The sequence below is a fragment of the Thamnophis sirtalis genome, unplaced genomic scaffold, assembly GCF_051295495.1.
Source record: "Thamnophis sirtalis isolate CommonGarterSnake01/CBP01778 unplaced genomic scaffold, rThaSir2_p1.2 scaffold_13, whole genome shotgun sequence".
In the NCBI taxonomy this organism is placed as follows: Eukaryota; Metazoa; Chordata; class Lepidosauria; order Squamata; family Natricidae; genus Thamnophis; species Thamnophis sirtalis.
Window position 1 is genome coordinate 19,166,822 of NW_028261393.1, and position 19,865 is coordinate 19,186,686.

At 42.7% G+C, this 19,865-nt stretch overlaps 1 protein-coding gene across 2 annotated transcripts in view; it reads left to right on the forward strand.

Annotated features, from left to right (window-relative positions):
* SLC30A2 (solute carrier family 30 member 2) overlaps positions 1–16,190 on the forward strand; it is a 29,318-nt gene extending 13,128 nt beyond the window's left edge. For both annotated transcript variants that reach the window (XM_087727434.1, XM_087727433.1), the window contains exons 3-8: positions 721–867; positions 4,353–4,506; positions 8,883–9,042; positions 10,248–10,353; positions 13,026–13,160; positions 15,068–16,190. In XM_087727434.1, coding sequence (XP_087583560.1) covers positions 721–867; positions 4,353–4,506; positions 8,883–9,042; positions 10,248–10,353; positions 13,026–13,160; positions 15,068–15,213 — 848 coding nt within the window. In that variant the 3' untranslated portion in view covers positions 15,214–16,190. The remainder of the gene's footprint in view (positions 1–720; positions 868–4,352; positions 4,507–8,882; positions 9,043–10,247; positions 10,354–13,025; positions 13,161–15,067) is intronic.
* The last annotated feature ends 3,675 nt before the right edge of the window (positions 16,191–19,865 follow it).

The following is a 19,865-nucleotide window of genomic DNA, read 5'->3' on the forward strand; positions in this document are numbered from 1 at the left end:
GCCTGACCTAGAGAAAAGGGGCTGAAGTGTTTGTCAATCCTTGGAAACAAGACGATGCTCTGAATTGATGGACACCTCTTTAATTCACTGGAGAATCAGAAGGGGAGGATTTAACAGCACAATCACATTTGCGAGATTCTGATATTAGCCCTGGCAGCACAGTGGTTAAGTGAAGTATTGCAGGTAAACTCTGCCCACCGCCTGAAGTTTGATCCTGACTGGCTCAAGGTTGACTCAGCCTTCTACCCTTACAAGGTCGGTAAAATGAGGACTCCGATTGTTGGGGGAAATATGCAAATAAAGATTCCACATTGTCAACTGGCAAGAGAGTGCTGTAAAGCACTACGGGGCAGTATATAAGACTAAATGCTATGGCTATTGCTATTACATCCAATCTCAGTAAAAGTAGTTTTAGCCTTCCTGTTGGGTTGAATTTCTGGGCTGGTTCATTTACTGCAGGGGTGGGGAATGATGGCCCTTTTACGACTCGTGGACTTAAACTCCCAGAATGGCTGGCTCAGGAATTCTGGGAGTTGAAGTACACAAGTCATGAAGGGGCCATCATTCCCTACCTCTGACTTAGAGTCTGCAACAAATGCATTGATCAGGCATGCTGCTGTCTTGAAATGTTCCAGGCATGCAGGGAGAAAGCTAGGCAGAGACTCTTAACCAGGAAGAAGAATTGGGGCACAGCCCAGAACTCTCTTTTATTCTCTTCAGGAGGATATTTTGCACACAGCCTGGCCATTATGACTGATGCAGCCCACCTATTGACTGATTTTGCTAGCATGATGATCAGCCTTTTCTCTCTCTGGATGGCATCTCGACAACCTACTAAAACGATGAATTTTGGATGGCACAGAGCAGGTAATCGGGACCATTAAATAATCATGAATGCCACACTCTGTCAAGCAGCAAATCCACTTAAGGGTGAAATATATCACTGAGCAGTGGCTCAGCTGCTAAGATGCTGAGTTTGACAAATCAGAAAGGTCGGCAGTTTGGAGGTTCGAATCCCTAGCACCGTAGTGAGCTCCTGCTCTACATGGGGCTGCTCTTGAAGAGTGTTCGAAGACTACAGCTGGTCCAGAATGCAGCCGTGCGAGCGATATGGGGTGTATCTAGATACACCCATATTACACCTATCCTCCGTGAGCTGCACTGGCTTCCTATTGGTCTCCGGGCGGCTTCAAGGTGCTAGTTGTTACTTTTAAAGCCCTTCATGGTTTAGGACCTGGCTACCTGAGAGACCGCCTCCTGCCACTTACCTCCCAACGACCAACAAGATCGCACAGGTTGGGCCTCTTCCTGGTGCCGTCAACCGGACAATGCCGGCTGGCGACTCCCCGGGGGAGGGCCTTCTCTGTTGCTGCGCCGGCCCTGTGGAATGATCTATCTGCAGAGATCCGGACCCTTACCACTCTCCCGGCCTTCCATAAAGCCATCAAGACCTGGCTGTTCCGGCAGGCCTGCGGCTGTTGATTGATATCCAGCCCCGCTTAGATGGAATGGGTGATGTGAATTTTAATATTGTATTTTTTATTTTTTATTTCTATTTTTAAATTTTAAATGTTTCTTGTCTGTTGTGAACCGCCCAGAGTCCCTATGGGAGTGGGCGGCATACAAATTCTAATGAACTTGAAACTTGTCCCAGCTTCTGTCAACCTACCAGTTCGAAAGCACATAAAAATGCAAGTAGAAAAATAGGGACCACCTTTGGTGAGAAGGTAACAGCGTTCCACGTGCCTTCAGTGTTTAGTCATGCCGGCCACATGACCACAGAGACGTCTTCAGACAGCGCTGGCTCTTCAGCTTTGAAACAGAGATGACAAATCGGGAATGACTTGCACATATGTGCGAGGGGAACCTTTACCTTTATAATTTTGTAGAGTTGCTGCCATATGAACAGTGAGACTCAAATGTCCATTGTTAAGACAGTTAAATGAGCTTTGCCCCATTATGCGACCTTTCTTGAAACAGTTCTTAAATGAATCTCTGCAGTTATTAAGTGAATCATGCGGTCATTAAATGAATCTGGCTTTCCCCCTTTGACTTTGCTTGTCGGAAGTCGGTTGGGAAAGTTACAAATGTGATGACATGACCCTGGGACAGTGCAACGGTCATAAATACAAACCAGTTGCAATGGCTCCGAATTTTGGTCAGTGACGGTGGGAATATCGCAACCTTTTCTTAGTGTGAAAAACAGTCATACATCTCTTTTTTGCCGTTGTAACTTGGAACGGTCATTAAATGAATGGTTGTAAATTGAGCATTACCTGATTTATAATCCAAGCCCTCCTTTCTCCACTTTGAGGAAATTTCCCACCAACTTCTACCTCCAGAGCCCAGAACTGGACAAAGTTGGTTTCTTTCTTAATGGAAAGCAGCGCTGGTTTGTGAAGATGTTTTCTCTGTTTCCCAATTGTGGCTTCCAACCTGCGTTGTTCCTCTCTGTTCATTCATGAGCCATACTTAATTGGATTAGCTGCAGGTTGCAGCATCTGCCTTTGTCCTGCAGGCTAACCTTGAAGCTCACTTAGCTACCTTGAAGATTGAGTGGGGTTGATGAACTTAGGAAGGTTGGTTGGTTGAGGGTTCTGTGCAGAAATAGCCAGGGGTTAATGTGTTGTGGGAAGAGAACTAGGTACTTTTTCTCATGGCACCTGCTCAGCTTGCTGGGATGGCATATTGCCAGCCTTCAATGACATGTTTTCGGTTGACTTTTCGGTACAGACAGTAACTTCGTTGAAGTTATTTGATTTCCTCTTACCATTGTTTTTAGTTCCTTGTCTTCAGTTCCTTGTCTTCCTCTTTCCTGGAGCTTTCTCTAGCTGATCTGTCCCCAGTGATCCAGCTAGTTCCTTACATTTTTGCCTATATTTTAATCACACACACACACACACACACAGACACACACACAAACAAAATTTGCAGTTACTTAGTGGCTGAACTGCAACAAAAAATGGGTCATTGGTCCTTAGTGATTTTAGTTTAGTTCCTTGTCTTACTCTAGCTCAGGAACTTCCTTTAGTTGATCTGGCCCCAGGGATCCAGTCCGCTCCCTGAGTTTGATCATGTGTAGTTTAATCACAAATACAAAAACATACTATGCAGGAATCTTGGCAACTATATGACGTGTGTACTTTGACTCCTAAAATTTCCCAGGCAGCCATGCTTTAGTGACTTAACTGCAGCACAATTGGTCACTGGTCCTTAGTACCACCTGTCCCTTGGTCTCTTAACCTTCCTTAAGAGACCAGTGTTCACACTGGAGGCATTGGCTGAAATCAGGATGCCTTCAAATCTCAGAATTTGTATGCAAGGACATGTGCAAAATTTGTCATCCAATACTTTAATTTGTCCCTTTAGCACAACTTTCAGTTGACATCCGGTTGAGAGAATGGCTCCCAAGTTCCTATTACAGAGCTTACGGGGGAAACTAGAAAAATAGATATATTGTCCAGATCCTTCCTTCCTTCCTTCCTTCCTTCCTTCCTTCCTTCCTTCCTTCCTTCCTTCCTTCCTTCCTTCCTTCCCTCTTCCTTCGTAAAAACATAGTAGCTCAAAGCTACTCAAAGCAGTCCTATAACTTTTACTAACTGATAACCCGGCATTGCCTGGGGTTTTATTTATAGGAGGAAAATATCCGGACAAACGTAATTTCTAATGTTGGATTTTCCCCATTATCAGAAGAGTACTGTGGAGTACTCCAGAGGCCCCCTTGTGAAGTACTGTGAAGCTGTTACCATGGCAACTCCACTGCGCTGTACAGTAGAATCCATTTTACGGCAGTACAGTAGAAGGCATTTAAGGCACAACAGGATGTATCTTAACAGAACACACACCCCGAGAGGTGTTAAGGGTGTCTTACCCCCACAGTATTTTTTTTTCCAGAGGGTAAGTCATCTGAGTACCAAGTTTAGTTGAAATTACTCGAGGCATTCCAGAGTTATGCTGGAACACACACACACACACACACACACACACACACACACACAGCCATTTATATATATAGAGAGAGATAATTAATATCATTTGTTTAGCTTTGGCTTCATGTGAAAACTGAATCAATTGTGGTTTGGTCATTATACCACAGTTGACTGCATAAAAGCTTAACCCAATCAAGATCACAATGGAAGCCATCTGCTCCAATATAGCTGGGCTGAAATAAATCAATTGCTCTTTCATTGAATGGCAAAATGAACTGATTTGTTGAAAGAACATTTAGTTTGTGAGTATTTGGCAGAGGTGCTCTTTATTCATTATACCTTGGGTGAGTGAGTCAGCCAGTGCAAACCTGGGAGTTGTCCAACCTTTCATGTCTAAACAGAGTTTTCTGACTTTTGCTGCAGAGATTTTGGGAGCCCTGCTGTCCGTTCTCTCAATCTGGGTGGTGACTGGTGTGCTAGTTTATCTAGCAGTGCAGAGACTGATTTCTGGTGACTATGAGATAGAAGGAGATGCCATGCTTATCACTTCCGGCTGTGCTGTGGCTGTAAACATCATGTAAGTATGAAAGTTCAGGGTAATTTTTGAACAACATCCTAAAACCCTTAAGAAAAACTCGGAGCTTAGCAGCTGATGGACCCTGATCCTGGCAATACAGGGAGTCCTCGACTTACGACTACAATTGAGCCCAGCATTTCTGTTGCTAAGAGAGACATTTGTTCAATGAGTTTTTGCCCCATTTTACGATGCCATAGTTGTTAAATGAATCAAGTTGCCATATTTTTCGGAGTATGACGCACCGGACTACAAGACGCACCAAGATTGTGAAGAGGCAAATTTTTTAAAAAAATGTGCACTCTGCAGACCTCCCAAAAACGACCGGTGTTTGTCAAAAAAAGGGCATGCATAGCCTTTAGGAGGGTTATAGAGTGCTCCTGGCCGCTGGGGGGGGGGGGATGAGCAAAAAAGTGCCTGCTTTTTGCGCATTTTTGCCCTCCCCAGCCCACAGGAACAATCTGGAAACCTCCTAAAAGCTATGCACAGCCATTTTTGCAAATGGGGTTTCGGGAGGCCAAAAATGCTGTATTCAGTGTATAAGACGCACCCAGAATTTCACCCTCTTTTTTGAGGGAAAAAGGTGTGTCTTATACTCCGACAATTATGGTAAGTTATTCCAAAGGGCTTTTTCAAGAGGCAATTGGACTTGCTGGTTTTTCTTTGAAGCCGTTTCGCTTCTCATCCAAGAAGCTTCTTCAGCTCTGACTAAATGTTGGGGAATGGAAGGATTTATAATCTTTGCAGACAGCTGGTCATTTGCATTATTTTAGCGCAAGGTTCGGCAACCCGCAGCTCTGGAGCCGCATGTGGCTCTTTCATCCCTCTGCTGCAGCTCCCTGTCACCCGTCAGTTCCACAATTGGTAGGGCTTTCAGTGAGGACAGGTAGAGGAAAAAGGATGTCGCGCTAGGAGGAGACTCTATGGTGGCGGAACCGGACTTCTGATCAGCTCCAGAATTGAATGGGGGGGCTTCCTGTTAGGACCTTTGGGACTCTTTGGGTGTTTAAGGTTGCCGACCCCTGTTTTAGCAAGTTGTTAAGGCCACCTGGAAGTTTATCTGTATCATCAGGGTCATCCAGTTAGAGTGGAAGAAGCTTCTTGGATGAGAAGTGAAGTGCCTTCGCAGAAAAACCAGAAAGTCCAGTTGCTTCTCAACACCTTTGGGACAACCATGACCTGGATGACTGAGAATCTCCATAGACATTCAGTTAAGTTAGTAACACTTAACTGTTACAAGTTGCCGTATTTTTCAGACTATAAGATCCACTGGAGTATAAGATGCACCATGATTTTGAAGAGGTAAATTTTTTAAAAAGTTTTTGCACTCTGCAGGCCTTTCAAACCCTGGGAAGGCCATGCACAGTCCTCCTAAGCTCCATTTTTGCTGGAGAGCGCTCAAGCCACCACAGGCGTTCCTGACATGAGTGACATCCAAGCCACAGCCAATCTGACCACATCCCCTGCTTCTCCCCACCAAGCTCAAACAGAACCCTGATGCGGCCTTCAATGAAATTGAGTTTGATATCCCTGCCCTATACTAACAATAGCACTTAGGCTTACATACTGCTTCACAGTGCTCTACAGCACTCTCTAAGCGGTTCACAGAGTCAGCCTGTTGCCCCCCCCCCCCCCCCCAACAATCTGGCTCCTCATTTTACCCGGCTCGGAAGGATGGAAGGCTGAGTCAACATTGAGACCAGTGAGATTTGAACTGCCAAATTGCAGGTAGCCGGCAGTCAGCAGAAGTAACCTGCAGTACTGCAGTTTAACCACTGCACCACTGTGGCTCAGTGTGGCTATACCATTTCAAACAAACTGTTGTCCGGTCGTTTCTTGCTTGCTTGCTTGCTTGCTGCCTGGCACAAAAACAGAATGCCAAACCTAAAAATAGCAACTCCTCCCACTCTTTTAAAGTCCAAAAGCCAAACAATCTGGCGGTTCTTCTTCTAAATAAAGGGACAGGCTTGATCAAAGCATACGCTCTTATATTCTCCTTCTGGTTTTGTTTCTTCATGTCAGACAGCCCTCAATTAGCATCTTGGAGAGCAACATTATCTGGTGCGTAGGTGTCTATTTGATTCCTAGTGAGATTGTACTTCCCTTCTGTTTATGCCAAGAATAACAAATACAAATAGTCTCCTTAGAGAGGGCTGTATCCCCTCCCCTTTTTATTGTTAGCCACCCTGAGTCTTCAGGGAATAGGGCGACATACAAGCCAAATCAATCAATCAATCAATCAATCCTTGACTTAAAACCATTTTTTTAGTGACCGTTCAAAGTTACAACAACACTGAAAAAAAGTGACTTACCATCATTTTTCACACTTACCACCGTTGCAACGTCCCCATGGCCACCTGATCAAAATTTGGATGCTTGGTAAGTGGTTCATATTTATGACGGTTTCACTGCCCCTGGGTCATGTGATCTGTTTTGGTGACCTTCTGACCAGCAAAGCGAATGGGGAAGTCAGATTCAGTTAACAACCATGTTAATGGCAGTGATTCACTTAAGAACCGTGGCATGAAAGGCTGTAAAATGGGGCGAAACTCAACAACTGTGTTGCTTAGCAGCGGACATTTTGGGCTCAATTGTGGTCGTAAGTCGAGGACGACTTGTATCCCAACCCAATCATGGACAGCTTTCAAACTCCCGGGGTCACTTTGGCACTTTTTGATGCGTGGACTTCAACTCCCAGAATTCCCCAGTTGACGTCGAGACATCTTAAGTTGCCATGGTTAATAAGCCCTGATCTGGAGCAACTTGTCCTCAAGGAAGGTTTCTCTACTTTTCATTTGGCTTTGTGCCTTTGTTGCAAAGTGGGCTGTGTGTGAGCAGCCAGTGTCGTCTTCTCCAGACCTGCGATTCTTATTGTAATGGCTGCTGTCTGTGGAGAGTGAATATAGTGTGGACAGAAACAGATTCAGGATGAAATGTCCCCCTTAAGTCTTGGATTGAAAGAGATGAGGAATGCCTTACTGGCAAGAGGAATCTGGAATCTGTGGGACCTTTAGGTAAAGGTAAAGATTCCCCTCACACATGCATGCTAGTCGTTCCCGACTCTAGGGGGAGGTGCTCATCTCCCAAAGCTGAAGAGCCAGTGCTGTCGGAAGACGTCTCCGTGGTCACGTGGCCGACATGTCTAAAAGCTGAAGGCACACAGGACACTGTTACCTGCCCACTAAAGGTGGTCCCTATTTTTCTACTTGCATTGTTTACTTGCTTTTGAACTGCCAGGTTGGCAGAAGCTGGGACAAGTAGCAGGAGCTCACTCTGTTACGCGGCATTAGGGACTTGAACCGCTGAACTGTCGACCTTTCTAATCGACAAGCTCAGTGATATATTTCACCCTTAATATTTTACCCTTAATATTTCACCCTTAAGTGGATGTGCTGGTTCGTGCTTTTTTTATGGTCCCAATTACCTGCTCTGTGCCATCTAAAATTCATCGTTTTGGTAGGCTGTCGAGATGCCATCCAGAGAGATGGGACCTTTATCATGTCTTATTTAAAAAAAATATCCATTCATTCATTGCATTGCTTGCTCTGAAAGGTCAAGATAAAATATCTGTGGCATGTCCCTTCATTTTATCTCAGTGAGGTATGTTGGACAGAGAGAGAGTGATGCAATAAGTTCCAAGATTGAATGAGGGCAGAGGGAAGGGCTTTGAAGATAGGAGGAGGAAACAGCTACCAAGGCAACAATCTGATAAAAGGGCCCTGAGCCTAGTCAAGAATGTAATGTGAGCAAACATCTCAAGCATGCCTAATATTTGAAGATAAAGGGAAGGAGGGGGTAACCACAATTGGGCTTGTAAAATTCTGTAATTGTAGCTTTATATAGGTAGTCCTCCACTTATAACTGTTTGTTTAGTGACCATTCAAACTTACAACAGCACTGAGGGAAAAAAGACTTACGATTGTTTTTCACACTTATAACCGTTGCAACATCCCCATGGTCACATGATCAAAATTCAGACGCTTGGCAATTGACACATATTTATGACGGTTGCAGTGTGCTAGGATCATGTGATCCCCTTTTCTGGCCTTCTGACAAAATGAACGAGGAAGCCATTTTTCACTTAACAACCGTGTTATTAATTTAACAATGGCAGGGATTCGCTTAACAACGATGGCAAGAAAGGTCGTAAAATGGAGCCAAATTCACATAACAAATGTCTTGCTTAGCAACATAAATTTTTGGCTCAAGTCTGGTCGTAACTCGAGGACTACCTGTACCAAAAGTAGCACTGAACTACATGCCATTGGTCTCCTTGTCTGGTCAATCTTAAAAAAGGAAATCTTATTTTCTTGGTTCAGTTCCAGCCTCTTAATTAATGTTCTGCTTACAACTGGCTCTTTATTAATATGTTTCTGTAGGATGGGCATTATCTTACACCAATCAGGACATGGTCATAGCCATCACAGTCATAAGGAGGGGACACATAATACTAGTGTGCGAGCTGCTTTTATCCATGTCGTTGGAGATCTTGTGCAAAGCATTGGAGTCTTGGTGGCCGCCATCATAATTTACTTCAAGGTAAGAGCTCCAACAGAGATATTTTTTTCTCTCTCAATCATAGAACAAAGTAAACAAGGCACATATGTCCTAATGGTTCCTGACTAGGGGGCGGTGCTCATCTCCGTTTCAAAGCCGAAGAGCCAGCACTGTCCGAAGACGTCTCCGTGGTCATGTAGCTGGCATGATTAAACGCTAAAGGCGCACAGAACACTGTTACCTTCCCACCAAATTGGTCCCTATTTTTCTACTTGAATCTTTTATGTGTTTTCGAACGGCTAGGTTTGGCAGAAGCTGGGAGAAGTAACAGGAGCTCACTCCATTAAGTGGTGCTAGGGATGTGAACCACCAAACTGCTGACCTTTCTGATCGACAAGCTCAGCATCTTATCCACTGAGCCACCACATCCATCATAGAATAGTCTCCCAACAACTTTATGGAACCACCAGGTTCTATCTTTCATTGTAATCTTAATTAGTGGATCACAAGCTTAAAGCAAGAAGTGGAAATACGTATCTAGCTACCCTATTTCCCTGAAAATAAGACCTCCCGGATAATAAGCCCAATTGGGCTTTTGAGTGCGTGCACTAAAATATGCCCCCACCCAAAAATAAGCCCTCCCTGAAAATATTGCAACACAGCAGCAGGCATGAGGTGACAACACTCGCCACCTCCTGCACCTCAAAAATAATAAGACCTCCTTGAAAATAAGGCCAAGCGCTTATTTCAAATGTCAAAAGAAAATAAGACCCTGTCTTATTTTTGGGGAAACATGGTAGTTAAATCAAACTCATTCATCTTGTTGGATTATTGAAGAGTGTTGAGGCTCCTTCCCACACCTTTAATTTGAGGGAGTAGGGAACAAGACCAGTACTCTGTAGGACATTACAGGTAGTCCTCAACTTATAACCATTTGTTTAGTGACCATTCAAAGTTACAACGGCACTGAAAAAAAAAGACTTACGACAGTTTTTCCCCACACTTAACAATCGTTGCAGCATCCCCATGGTTAACTGATCAAAGTTCGGACATTTGGCAACTGAATGTCCCAGAGTCATCTGTTCACCTTTTGTGACCTTCTGACAAGGTAAGTCAATGGGGAAGCCAAATTCACTTAACCATGTCAGCTGTGACTCACTGGTGAAGTAAAGGCCAAGCAGAGTCTAGAAGGGGATTCAGGCCTTGATTGAAGAGAGGACTCACTGATTATTTTCTTCTCTTTCTAGCCAAAATATAAATACGTGGATCCTATCTGTACCTTTGTGTTTTCCATCCTGGTCCTTGGAACAACACTGAACATTCTCCGAGATGTCATCCGTGTGCTGATGGAAGGTCATTTCCTAGGGCTGGGAGATGGGATTGAGAGCATTGCGTTGAGTTCTTGAAGACAACAGCCCCATGTTGACTTGGATGATAGAGTAGGAATAATAAAAGCATGACGTAAACACCACCCAGAGGAGAAAATGTCTGTGGAGATTCTCCACCATCCAGGTGGTCCCCAAAGTGCTTTTCCAAAAGGCAACTGGACTTTCTTGTTTATTTTCCTTGGAAACATTTTGCTTCTCATTCAAGATCTTTCTCCAGTTCTAACTGCAAAGAACAGAGAGCCTTCCATTCCCCATCATTCAGTTAGAACCAACGAAGCTTCTTGGATGAGAAGCAAAACGTTTTCAAGGAAATAGAACAAAGTCCAGTTCTTTTGGGAAAAGCACCTTTGAAACACCCAGAGGAGAAACCATTTGTGTTTGCCATGACAAGCTCCTTTAGTGCTTTCAAGGCAGTAGTAGACAAACGTCAGAAATGCATCATAGATTGTGATGGCCCCAGGTCCCTCCCCACAACTGGATGCTACCCACACATCTGCATTGTGCTTTGCTCCCAACCTTTGACTTCCAACTGGAGGGACAGAAGCCTTCTCATCCTTCCTGCCATCCCCCACCAGAAAGCCATTTAAAAACCGTTCTTAGAAAGATTATTCCAGGAGGAAATCAGACTGGATCTTAAAAGGAGAATATTTGTAGCTCAGGGTTGAACTGAGGGGTCCTTGGTGCTCCCTGAGCTTGGTTGTTCGGGAAGGTCTGTTTCTGGCCTCCAGAGCATGGGGAGGTTGTTTTCACCCTCCTGGAGGCTCCAGGAAAGCCTCCGTAGCCCAGGGAGGGCAACACCCCCCCCCCATGGTTCAGGAGGCCAACTAGGCCACGCCCATCCAGCAACCAGGCAGAGAACCCCTTGCTAAAGTTTTTGAAGCCCAACACTAGTGCATTTATTTCCAAACTGGGTTACAGCATCAGCACTGATGCATGTTATCTAGTTTGGGTAATGAAACATTTGCAAGAAAACCATCAAGCTCTGAGCGCACCAAGGACCTTCCAGACTGAATCTTCCCCTACCCACCCATTGGGAATGTCTTGCTAATCCAACAAAAGAGCTAACTTCTAGAAAGGGAAATGATTATAGGTTGAAAAGACATGCCATCCATTTAAATTGCAGTGATGTTAATTTAATTTGATACGGCTTTTTAAGCACATCCCAGTAATTCATGCTAGACAAAGCTACGCTATTTAATATGGTTCACATTTGTTACATGAATTTTGCCTCATGTTATGACTTTTCTTGCCGTAGTTAAGTGAATCACTGCAGTTGTTGTTAGGAACCCGGTTGTTAAACGAACCTGGCTTCCCTATTGACTTTGCTTGCCACAAGGTTGCACATGGCCCCAGGGCACGGCAACCGTCATATATATGAATCAGTTGCCAGGCAGCTGAATTCTGATCACGTGACCGTGCTGCAATGTTTGTAAGTGTGAAAAACTGTCTCGTAAGTCAGTTTGCAGTGCCCTGGTAACTTTGAACAGTCACTAAAAGAACTGTTGTTAGTCAAGGATTACCTTTATAACCGACATATGAAATGGCACGTAAAGTTATACTTTACCTTAGCCTCTCTATTGCTGGGTACTGAAAAGTCAGTTTGAAGAATAGAAGAGAAGAGAATATAGAATAAAATAGAATAAAGAATGGAATGGAATGGAATAAAGAATGGAATGGCATGGCATAGAATAAGAATAAGAAGAATAGAATAGAAAAAAGAATGGAATAGACTAAGAATAAGACTAAGACGGGCTCTGGGAAGTCGGGGGGAGGGAAGGGAGGTGGGGTTCTGGGGGGAGGGGGGAAATACAATATGTGTTAAATTCTAAAGTACATGATTCCACTTGTATACTGTGGCTTTTTAATTTTAGTGTTAAAATAGAACAAGCTGAATATATTGGAAGGTAATAGAAGTATACCGAAGGGAGGAGTTGAGTGAAAGAAGGAGAGTGGAGAGGGTGAGAGAGAGGAGGAAGAGAAGGAAGGGAGGGAATGGATTAAGAGAGGGAGTGTTAGAGGGGGGGGGAAGTAGGTAGTAGAGGGGTATGTAAGAAGGAAGAATGAAAGTTGGAGGGGGTTGAAAGAGGGTGTATGGTGGGCCAAGGAGGTATATTGGGCTTGTATTGTAGAGGGCATTTTCTATATAAGTGAGGGCTGTGTTTATTATTCAATGTTATATGCCCCGGTTATGCACAGTAAACGTGATTGTATAGAATGGAATGGAAATAAAATTTAAAAAAAAAAAGAATAAGACTAAGAATAGAATAGAATAGAATAGAATAACAGAGTCGGAAGGACCTTGGAGGTCTTCTAATCCAACCCCCTGCTTAGGCAGGAAACCCACCACCACTTCAGACAAATGGTTATCCAACCTTAAAACCTTCCAGTGTAAAAGGAATACCTTATATAAATTACAAACTCAGCTGAAGGTCTTGCCCAGCTTCTGCTCAGATGGCAAGATTCAACTTTGGGAGTCTCCAAGAAAAGAAGCTCAGATAAATACATAACTGAAACAGATGCTGAAAGCTTCATCCAAGATAGGAAGTTCAGAGTGTGAGAGAGATGTAGAACTTGCAAGATTGTTCACATCCTGTTGTTTTGACTTATTTCTCCCTTTTCTTTCTTATTGTCTTATAGGTACTCCAAAAAGCGTAGATTTCAATGATGTGAAGACCATCCTGCTTTCTATAAATGAAGTGAAAGCCATTCATAGCCTCCATATCTGGGCTCTAACAGTATCACAGCCGGTGCTGTCAGTCCATATCGCAATCAGTAAGTTACACAATAATGGGGCAAGTTTAGAAGTTTAGAATTTGCACCATTCTGGAACAAGGAAAATAAACCCAGGCACCCAAAATAACTATAGTTCAGTGTTTCTCAGCTGTAGCAACTTGAAAATGTACGGTCTTCAACTCCCAAAATTCCCCCAGCCAGCATGCTGAAGTCCACATTTCTTCAAATTGTTGAGTTATTGAGTCATGCCCACTTTTGTGACCTTTCTTGTCATGGTTTTTAAACCAAATTACTGCAATTGTTAAGTGAATCACATGGTCATTAAGCGGATTCAGCTTCCCTCATTGACTTTGCTTTTGGAAGCCCCCTGGAAAGATTTCAAATGGCAGCCACATGACCCCAGGATGCTGCAACTGTCATAAATACAAGCTTCCAGTGGTGGGATTCAGCCGGTTTGGGCGAACCAGTTGTTAAATTACTGGCTGGCCCTGCCCCTTCCTGCCCTGCACGTTCCAGGAGTGCCCCCTGGGCTCCCAGGTAAGTGCAGGGAGGCCTACTAGGCCCAAAATGGGGCACAGGGTTGCAGCACATCTCCCTGCAGCCCATTTTTGCTCCCAGGAGGCTTCAGGGAGGCCTCCTAGGCCCAAAATGGGGGGGTACTGCCCCTGTAGCATGTTTTTGCTCCCAGGGGTGTGCAGGAACCTGAGTGCTGCCTGTCACACTCCCTGGCTACCCCCACCATGGCCACGCCCACCTAGCTGCTCATTAGGGCAGAGAACCGGTTGTTAAATTATTTGAATCCCAGCACTGGAAGTTTCCAAATTTTGATCATGTTACTATGGGGATGCTGCAACGTTTGTAAGTATTAGAACTGTCTGTAAGTCTCCTTTTTGGTGCCGTTATAACTTTGAACAGATGCTAAGCAGATGGTTGTAAGTTGAGGACTACCTTTATGATGGTGAGAGTTTGCCAAGACAACTCCATAAATGTTTCTCTAAAGTTAGCAAAATTAAGCTTTACTTAAAGACAACTGTCTTTTTTTAAAAAAAATATTTGACATTTTCCAAGGATGGAAGACTGAGTCAACCTTGAGCCTGGTGAGATTCAAACTGTCAAATTGCAGTCAGCCGGCAATCAGCAGAAGTAGTCTGCAGTACTGCATTCTAACCACTGCGCCACCATAATTCTTCTCTAAGAACAGGGGTGTCAAATTCGATTTCATTGAGGGCTGCATTGTGTTTGACATTGGAGCGCCGGGATGGAGGTGACCAGGGTGGGTGTGGCCAGCTCGACGTCATTTGTGTTGGTGCCTGTGGTGGCCCAAGTGCTCTGCCAACGAAAACAAGCTTTAGTTTTAGGTTGTGATGGCCTCCTGCAACCCTCTGCCAGCAAAAACTGAGTTTGTGAAGGACGTGTGCAGCCCTTCCAAGCTCTGTTTTTGTTGGCAGAGGCATTATGGGCCGGTCTTTCACTGTTTCCAGGGCCACCCTGTGAGCCAGATCTAAGCACCCTACGGGGCGGATCCGGCCCCCTGAGCCATGAGTTTGATACCCCTGTCTAAGAACGTTAGAGAAGTGCTAAGACCTAAATCAGTTTTTCCAAATAAGTTTTGAAGCCTGCCCAGATTAAATTAGAACCATCGTTATCCATTCTTGAAGGCTGGCTTTTAAAAGGGGTGGAGACTTCAATTTTCCCACCATCTCAGTGGTGAAATTCAAATTTTTTTTTATTACCAGTTCTGTGGGCGGGCATGGCTTGATGGGTGTGGCAGGGGAAAGATATTGCAAAATCTCCATTCCCACCCCACTCTTGGTCCAGCCAGAGGTGGTATTTGCCAGTTCTCTGAACTACTCAAAATTTTTGCTACCGGTTCTCTAGAACCTGCTCAATTTCACCCCTGCACCATCTCCAAAACTTGTCCCTTAGCTTTGCCATTTCTGTCCCAGATAAAGATGCTGATGCCCAGACGGTCTTGAAGGAAGCCAGCTGCCGACTGCAAAAAGCTTTTGATTTCCACACGACAACAATCCAGATAGAAAACTATTCGGAGGACATGAAGGATTGCCAAAAATGCCAGAGTCCCACAGACTGATCCACTGTCGCCAAGTAAGCTGGAGATGGATGTTCAGCCATGTTAAAGCTGCTACCTCAAAAATATCCTAAGTGTAACCTGATTTACTGACTCCTTGTGGCTAAATCCTTCTTCTGGAATCATTGAATGGAAAGTGCAATTCTTAGTTTGCTTGAAATGAAGCCAAAATACCTTCTCTTTCCTTCCTTCCTTCCTTCCTTTTTTATAACAAAATGGCAGGAATTTCCTGTCTATTTATTTATGTAGTTATGGAATCTACTTTATGCATCATTCCATATCTGTTTACTAGGCAAGACTTCTTAAAGCGCCTCTCAAGTTTTAATTTCGACCAATAAGCACAACCTTATATTCACTATTTTTAGAGGTCTCATTGCCATTCTAAAACCAGAACTTGCTAGGCTAAGACCATTTTAAAATTTAGACGCCCACAAATACAGCACGTCTGTAATATCTTAGCTTTGTCCATCTCTTTGTGATTTTAGGATAAATGCATTTGGTTTAAGGAGTTGTAGATGAATGGTGAATCGTACCTCATCTGAATGCTTCTTTTTGCCTCCAACTAAAAGTTCATCAGAAGCCCATTTGATGAGGAACTATTGCAGTTAATTTTTAATATGATTTTTATTGAAATTTTTGAAAAAGAAAAAAAAACCTAATGTAAAGGAAAGAAGAAAAAAGGAAAGCAAAGAAAGCAAAGAGAAAGCAAAAATTGCAAGAAAACAAAGTTAAGGAAAAAAAAGACACAAAAAGTGGTTTCCAATCCTCTTCAAAGCGGTTGTTATAATTATATTTCAATCTCTCTCTCTAAAGATACTTTCTAAATGCTCTTCTTTCTATAATCTCTCCTGTATAATCATCAAAGCCATAAATCATATGTTCAGTTCTTTTATTTTTATGCAAAAAATCCATAAGTGGTTTCCAATTACCAGTAAATGTAAATAGTATCTTTTCTCTAATAAAACAAATTAATTTGTCCATCTTAGCAGTTCTGTCAAATTTCACCTAACATTCCTCCATGGTCAATAATGTTTATATTTGTATCACTCTGCACATTATAGCCTCAACTCAATAATTATATATTGAAATAATTCAGCTCTTGAAGCACTGAATAGAGACGTAAGACAGGCCGAGAGAATTATGGGAGTTAAGATTTAAAAAGAAACATAAAAGCTCTGGACATTTGCAGGTGATTTGGTGTTACTAGTAATTTTAAAAGATCCACTAGAGGGAGTAGAAATTAATGGGAAAAATAAAGGACTGGTACATTTTTAGCAGGTTTTAAGGGTAATAATCAGAAGGCAAAGATGTTAACAAAAATATTGAAATTAGAAAATCAAGTAGAACTAATGAAGAAAAATGGTTTTAAGATTGAGAAAAAAGTAAAATACTTGGGTATTACTGTGACAAATATGAATGGTATGTTATTTCAAAATAACTAGAACACACAATGCAATTAAAGATAGGTTAAGATGGGAAAAAATAAATTTCACACTGTTGGGGCAAATCCCTTGTTAAAAATGAATGTTTTGCCACGAATGATGTTTTTGATTCAGACAATATCTGTTTTGACAACTGATGTGCCATTTAAACTATGACAAAAAGATATATCTAAATGTATACTTCAAGGGGGGAAAACACGAGTTAAAGTGTTACAAAATGCAAATGAAAGTAGAAGGTTGGGTTTATCAGATTTGATATTGTATTTTGCTGTTTGTTGTTTGTTCTGGATGAAAGAATGAATGTGGCCGAAAAGTAAGAGACTTTTAGAGTTAGAAGGTCATGTCTTAAGATTTGGATGCCACCAGGGGTGAAATTCAGCAGATTCTGACAAGTTCTGGAGAACCGGTAGCGGAAATTTTGAGTAGTTCAGAGAACTGGCAAATACCACCTCTGGCTGCCCCAGAGTGGGGTAGGAATGGAGATTTTGCAATAACCTTCCCCCAGGAGTGGGAAGGAAATGGAGATTTTGCAGTATCCTTTCCCTGAAGTGGGGAGGGAATGGGGATTTTGCAGTATCCTTCCCCCGGAGTAGGGTGGGAATGCAGATTTTGCAGTATCCTTCCCCTGGAATAGGGTGGGAATGGAGATTTTGCAGTATCCTTCCCCTGAAGTAGGGTGGGAATGGAGATTTTGCAGTATCCTTCCCCTGGAGTGGGGAGGGAATGGAGATTTTGCAGTATCCTTCCCCCGGAGTAGGGTGGGAATGCAGATTTTGCAGTATCCTTCCCCTGGAGTAGGGTGGGAATGCAGATTTTGCAGTATCCATCCCCTGGAATAGGGTGGGAATGGAGATTTTGCAGTATCCTTCCCCTGAAGTAGGGTGGGAATGGAGACTTTGCAGTACCCTTCCCCTGAAGTAGGGTGGGAATGGAGACTTTGCAGTATCCTTCCCCTGGAGTGGGGAGGGAATGGAGATTTTGCAGTATCCTTCCACTGCCATGCCCACTAAGCCACGCCTGCAGAGCCAGTAGTAAGAAATTTTGAATTTCACCACTGGATGCCACAGATATTTATAGTATGATAAAGTTAAAGGTTAATGTGGATTTCAGAAATCATTGTATTAGATGTGTCATACTGAAAATACGGTATATAAATATAAAGTGAGGTTGTGTCTTAAAGGTCTCAGCTGAAGAAGCATATCCTAGAAACAAAACAGTAGCAGAAGGATATAGTATTCAATGGGTTTGTTAGGCAGACCCAGTCACACCCTTGTAGAATTCAAACTAGCTACTTTATTGTCCAATATTATGGGCAGAAAACAATAAGGTAGCTAGTTTGGACTTTACAGTTGTGGGCCTGGTTGTTTACGCCTGACATTTACAATTATCAGAAAAATTCAAAATGGATAAAACATTTTTTGATATGGGGCCAAGTAAGATAGAATTTCAAATAGAATTGTGCAGTGATGATGAACATATAATTACTAAAACGTACTTGTATAAACTTACTGAAATTTGAAACAGGAAGGTTAAAAAATGTACGATAAGGTAGACAGAGAATTTTGGTTATAATATACAGATGGGAAAAGGTGTGGTTGAAAGGTTGAAATTTACATTGTGTTATGATCTCAAAGAGAATTTTTATAAAATGCTGTACCTTGGTATAGGATGCCAAATAAATTATCTAGAATGCACTTCAAACGTATGTTGGCAACCTGAACATGAAGGTAATTTTGTCATGCTTGGTGGACGAAAGCTAAAATAAAGTTTGGTCTCAGACACATTCTTTGGTACAGAGGATTTTAAAAATTTAATTGAAGCCAGGATTTCTTCTTTTAGGACTAGTAGATAAAACAGAAAGGAGCTAGTGGAGTATAATATGACCCATTTCCTATTGAAAAGGAGTAGTGGAGGGAGATTAAGGAAACTCAAACTTTCTAGCAGGGGCAACCACATGGGAAGGGGTGAAAAAAGTCAAAATGTTGGTCATGACATCACTCTGGAAAAAAGGTAATGCTTGAATTGTGTACAAAACTTACGATCACAATTGAGCCCAGACGTTCTGTTGCTAAGTGAGACATTACTTAAGTGAGTTTTGCTCCTTTTTACGACCTGCTTGTTAAGCCTTGTGCATCGTTCTCTGGCTTTTGTAGGCAGACTTTGATCCCAGGGCCCTTCATAGCATCCCGCCTTGCTCTGTCCCCAAATTGTACTTGCTTCTTAGATTTTTCCAACTACCATTTTCCTAAAATAGCAATAAGAAGCACAGGTGTTTTATCATTTCAACTACAGATGAGTGAAGCTATGAAGATGCTATAACCACTAGGGGGAATTATCTTCTGGCATCACCCAACCATTTTTGGCACAATCTACACACACACACACACACACACACACACACACACACACATAAATGGCTGTGTGTGTGTGTTCCAGTATAACACTGGAATGCCTTGAGCAATTTCAACCAAACTTGGTATACAGATGACTTACTCTCTGGAAAAAAAATACTATAGGGTAAGACACCCTTAATACCCCTAGGGGTGTGTGTTCTGCTACGATACAGCCTGTTGAGCCTTAAAATGGCTTCTACTGTACTGCTGTAAAATGGCTTCTACTGTATAGCGCAGCGGAGTTGCCATGGTAACAGCTTCACAGTACTTCACAAGGGGGCTCCCTCTGGTAAGGGGGAAAATCCAACATTAGAAATTATGTTTGGTCTGGACATTTCCCCCCTATAAATAAATACCCAGGTGATGTCGGGTTATCAGTATAAAATAAACCTGTCCTCATCATTGTTAGTTCAGCATAATGGAGGTTGGATGGCTCCACATCCTGTTTTACTGCTCTAATATTACTAGAAAAACTGAAATGACAGCTCTTAACACATCACAGTTATGGCTTCTCACAGCAGTTGGTAAACCGATCACTACATCTGTGTGAATATTCAGTTTGGACCGTTAATTTGAAAACCATTTGATTAAAACTCTAAATTGCTTTTGAATGAAACTGGACAGTTGATTCAGGCAATTAGGTCTCCCTGAATTGATACAGACAATTTCAGTTGTTTTTGTATATGCGTGCTAAAGGTTCTTTTTTCCAACTGATTCAGAAATCCAGATAATAAGTGGATTTGGGCAACTAATTTGAACAATCCCTCCAAATGATTTTTCTGTTCAATTGGAAATAGTTGAGTTGGATTCATTTTGAACT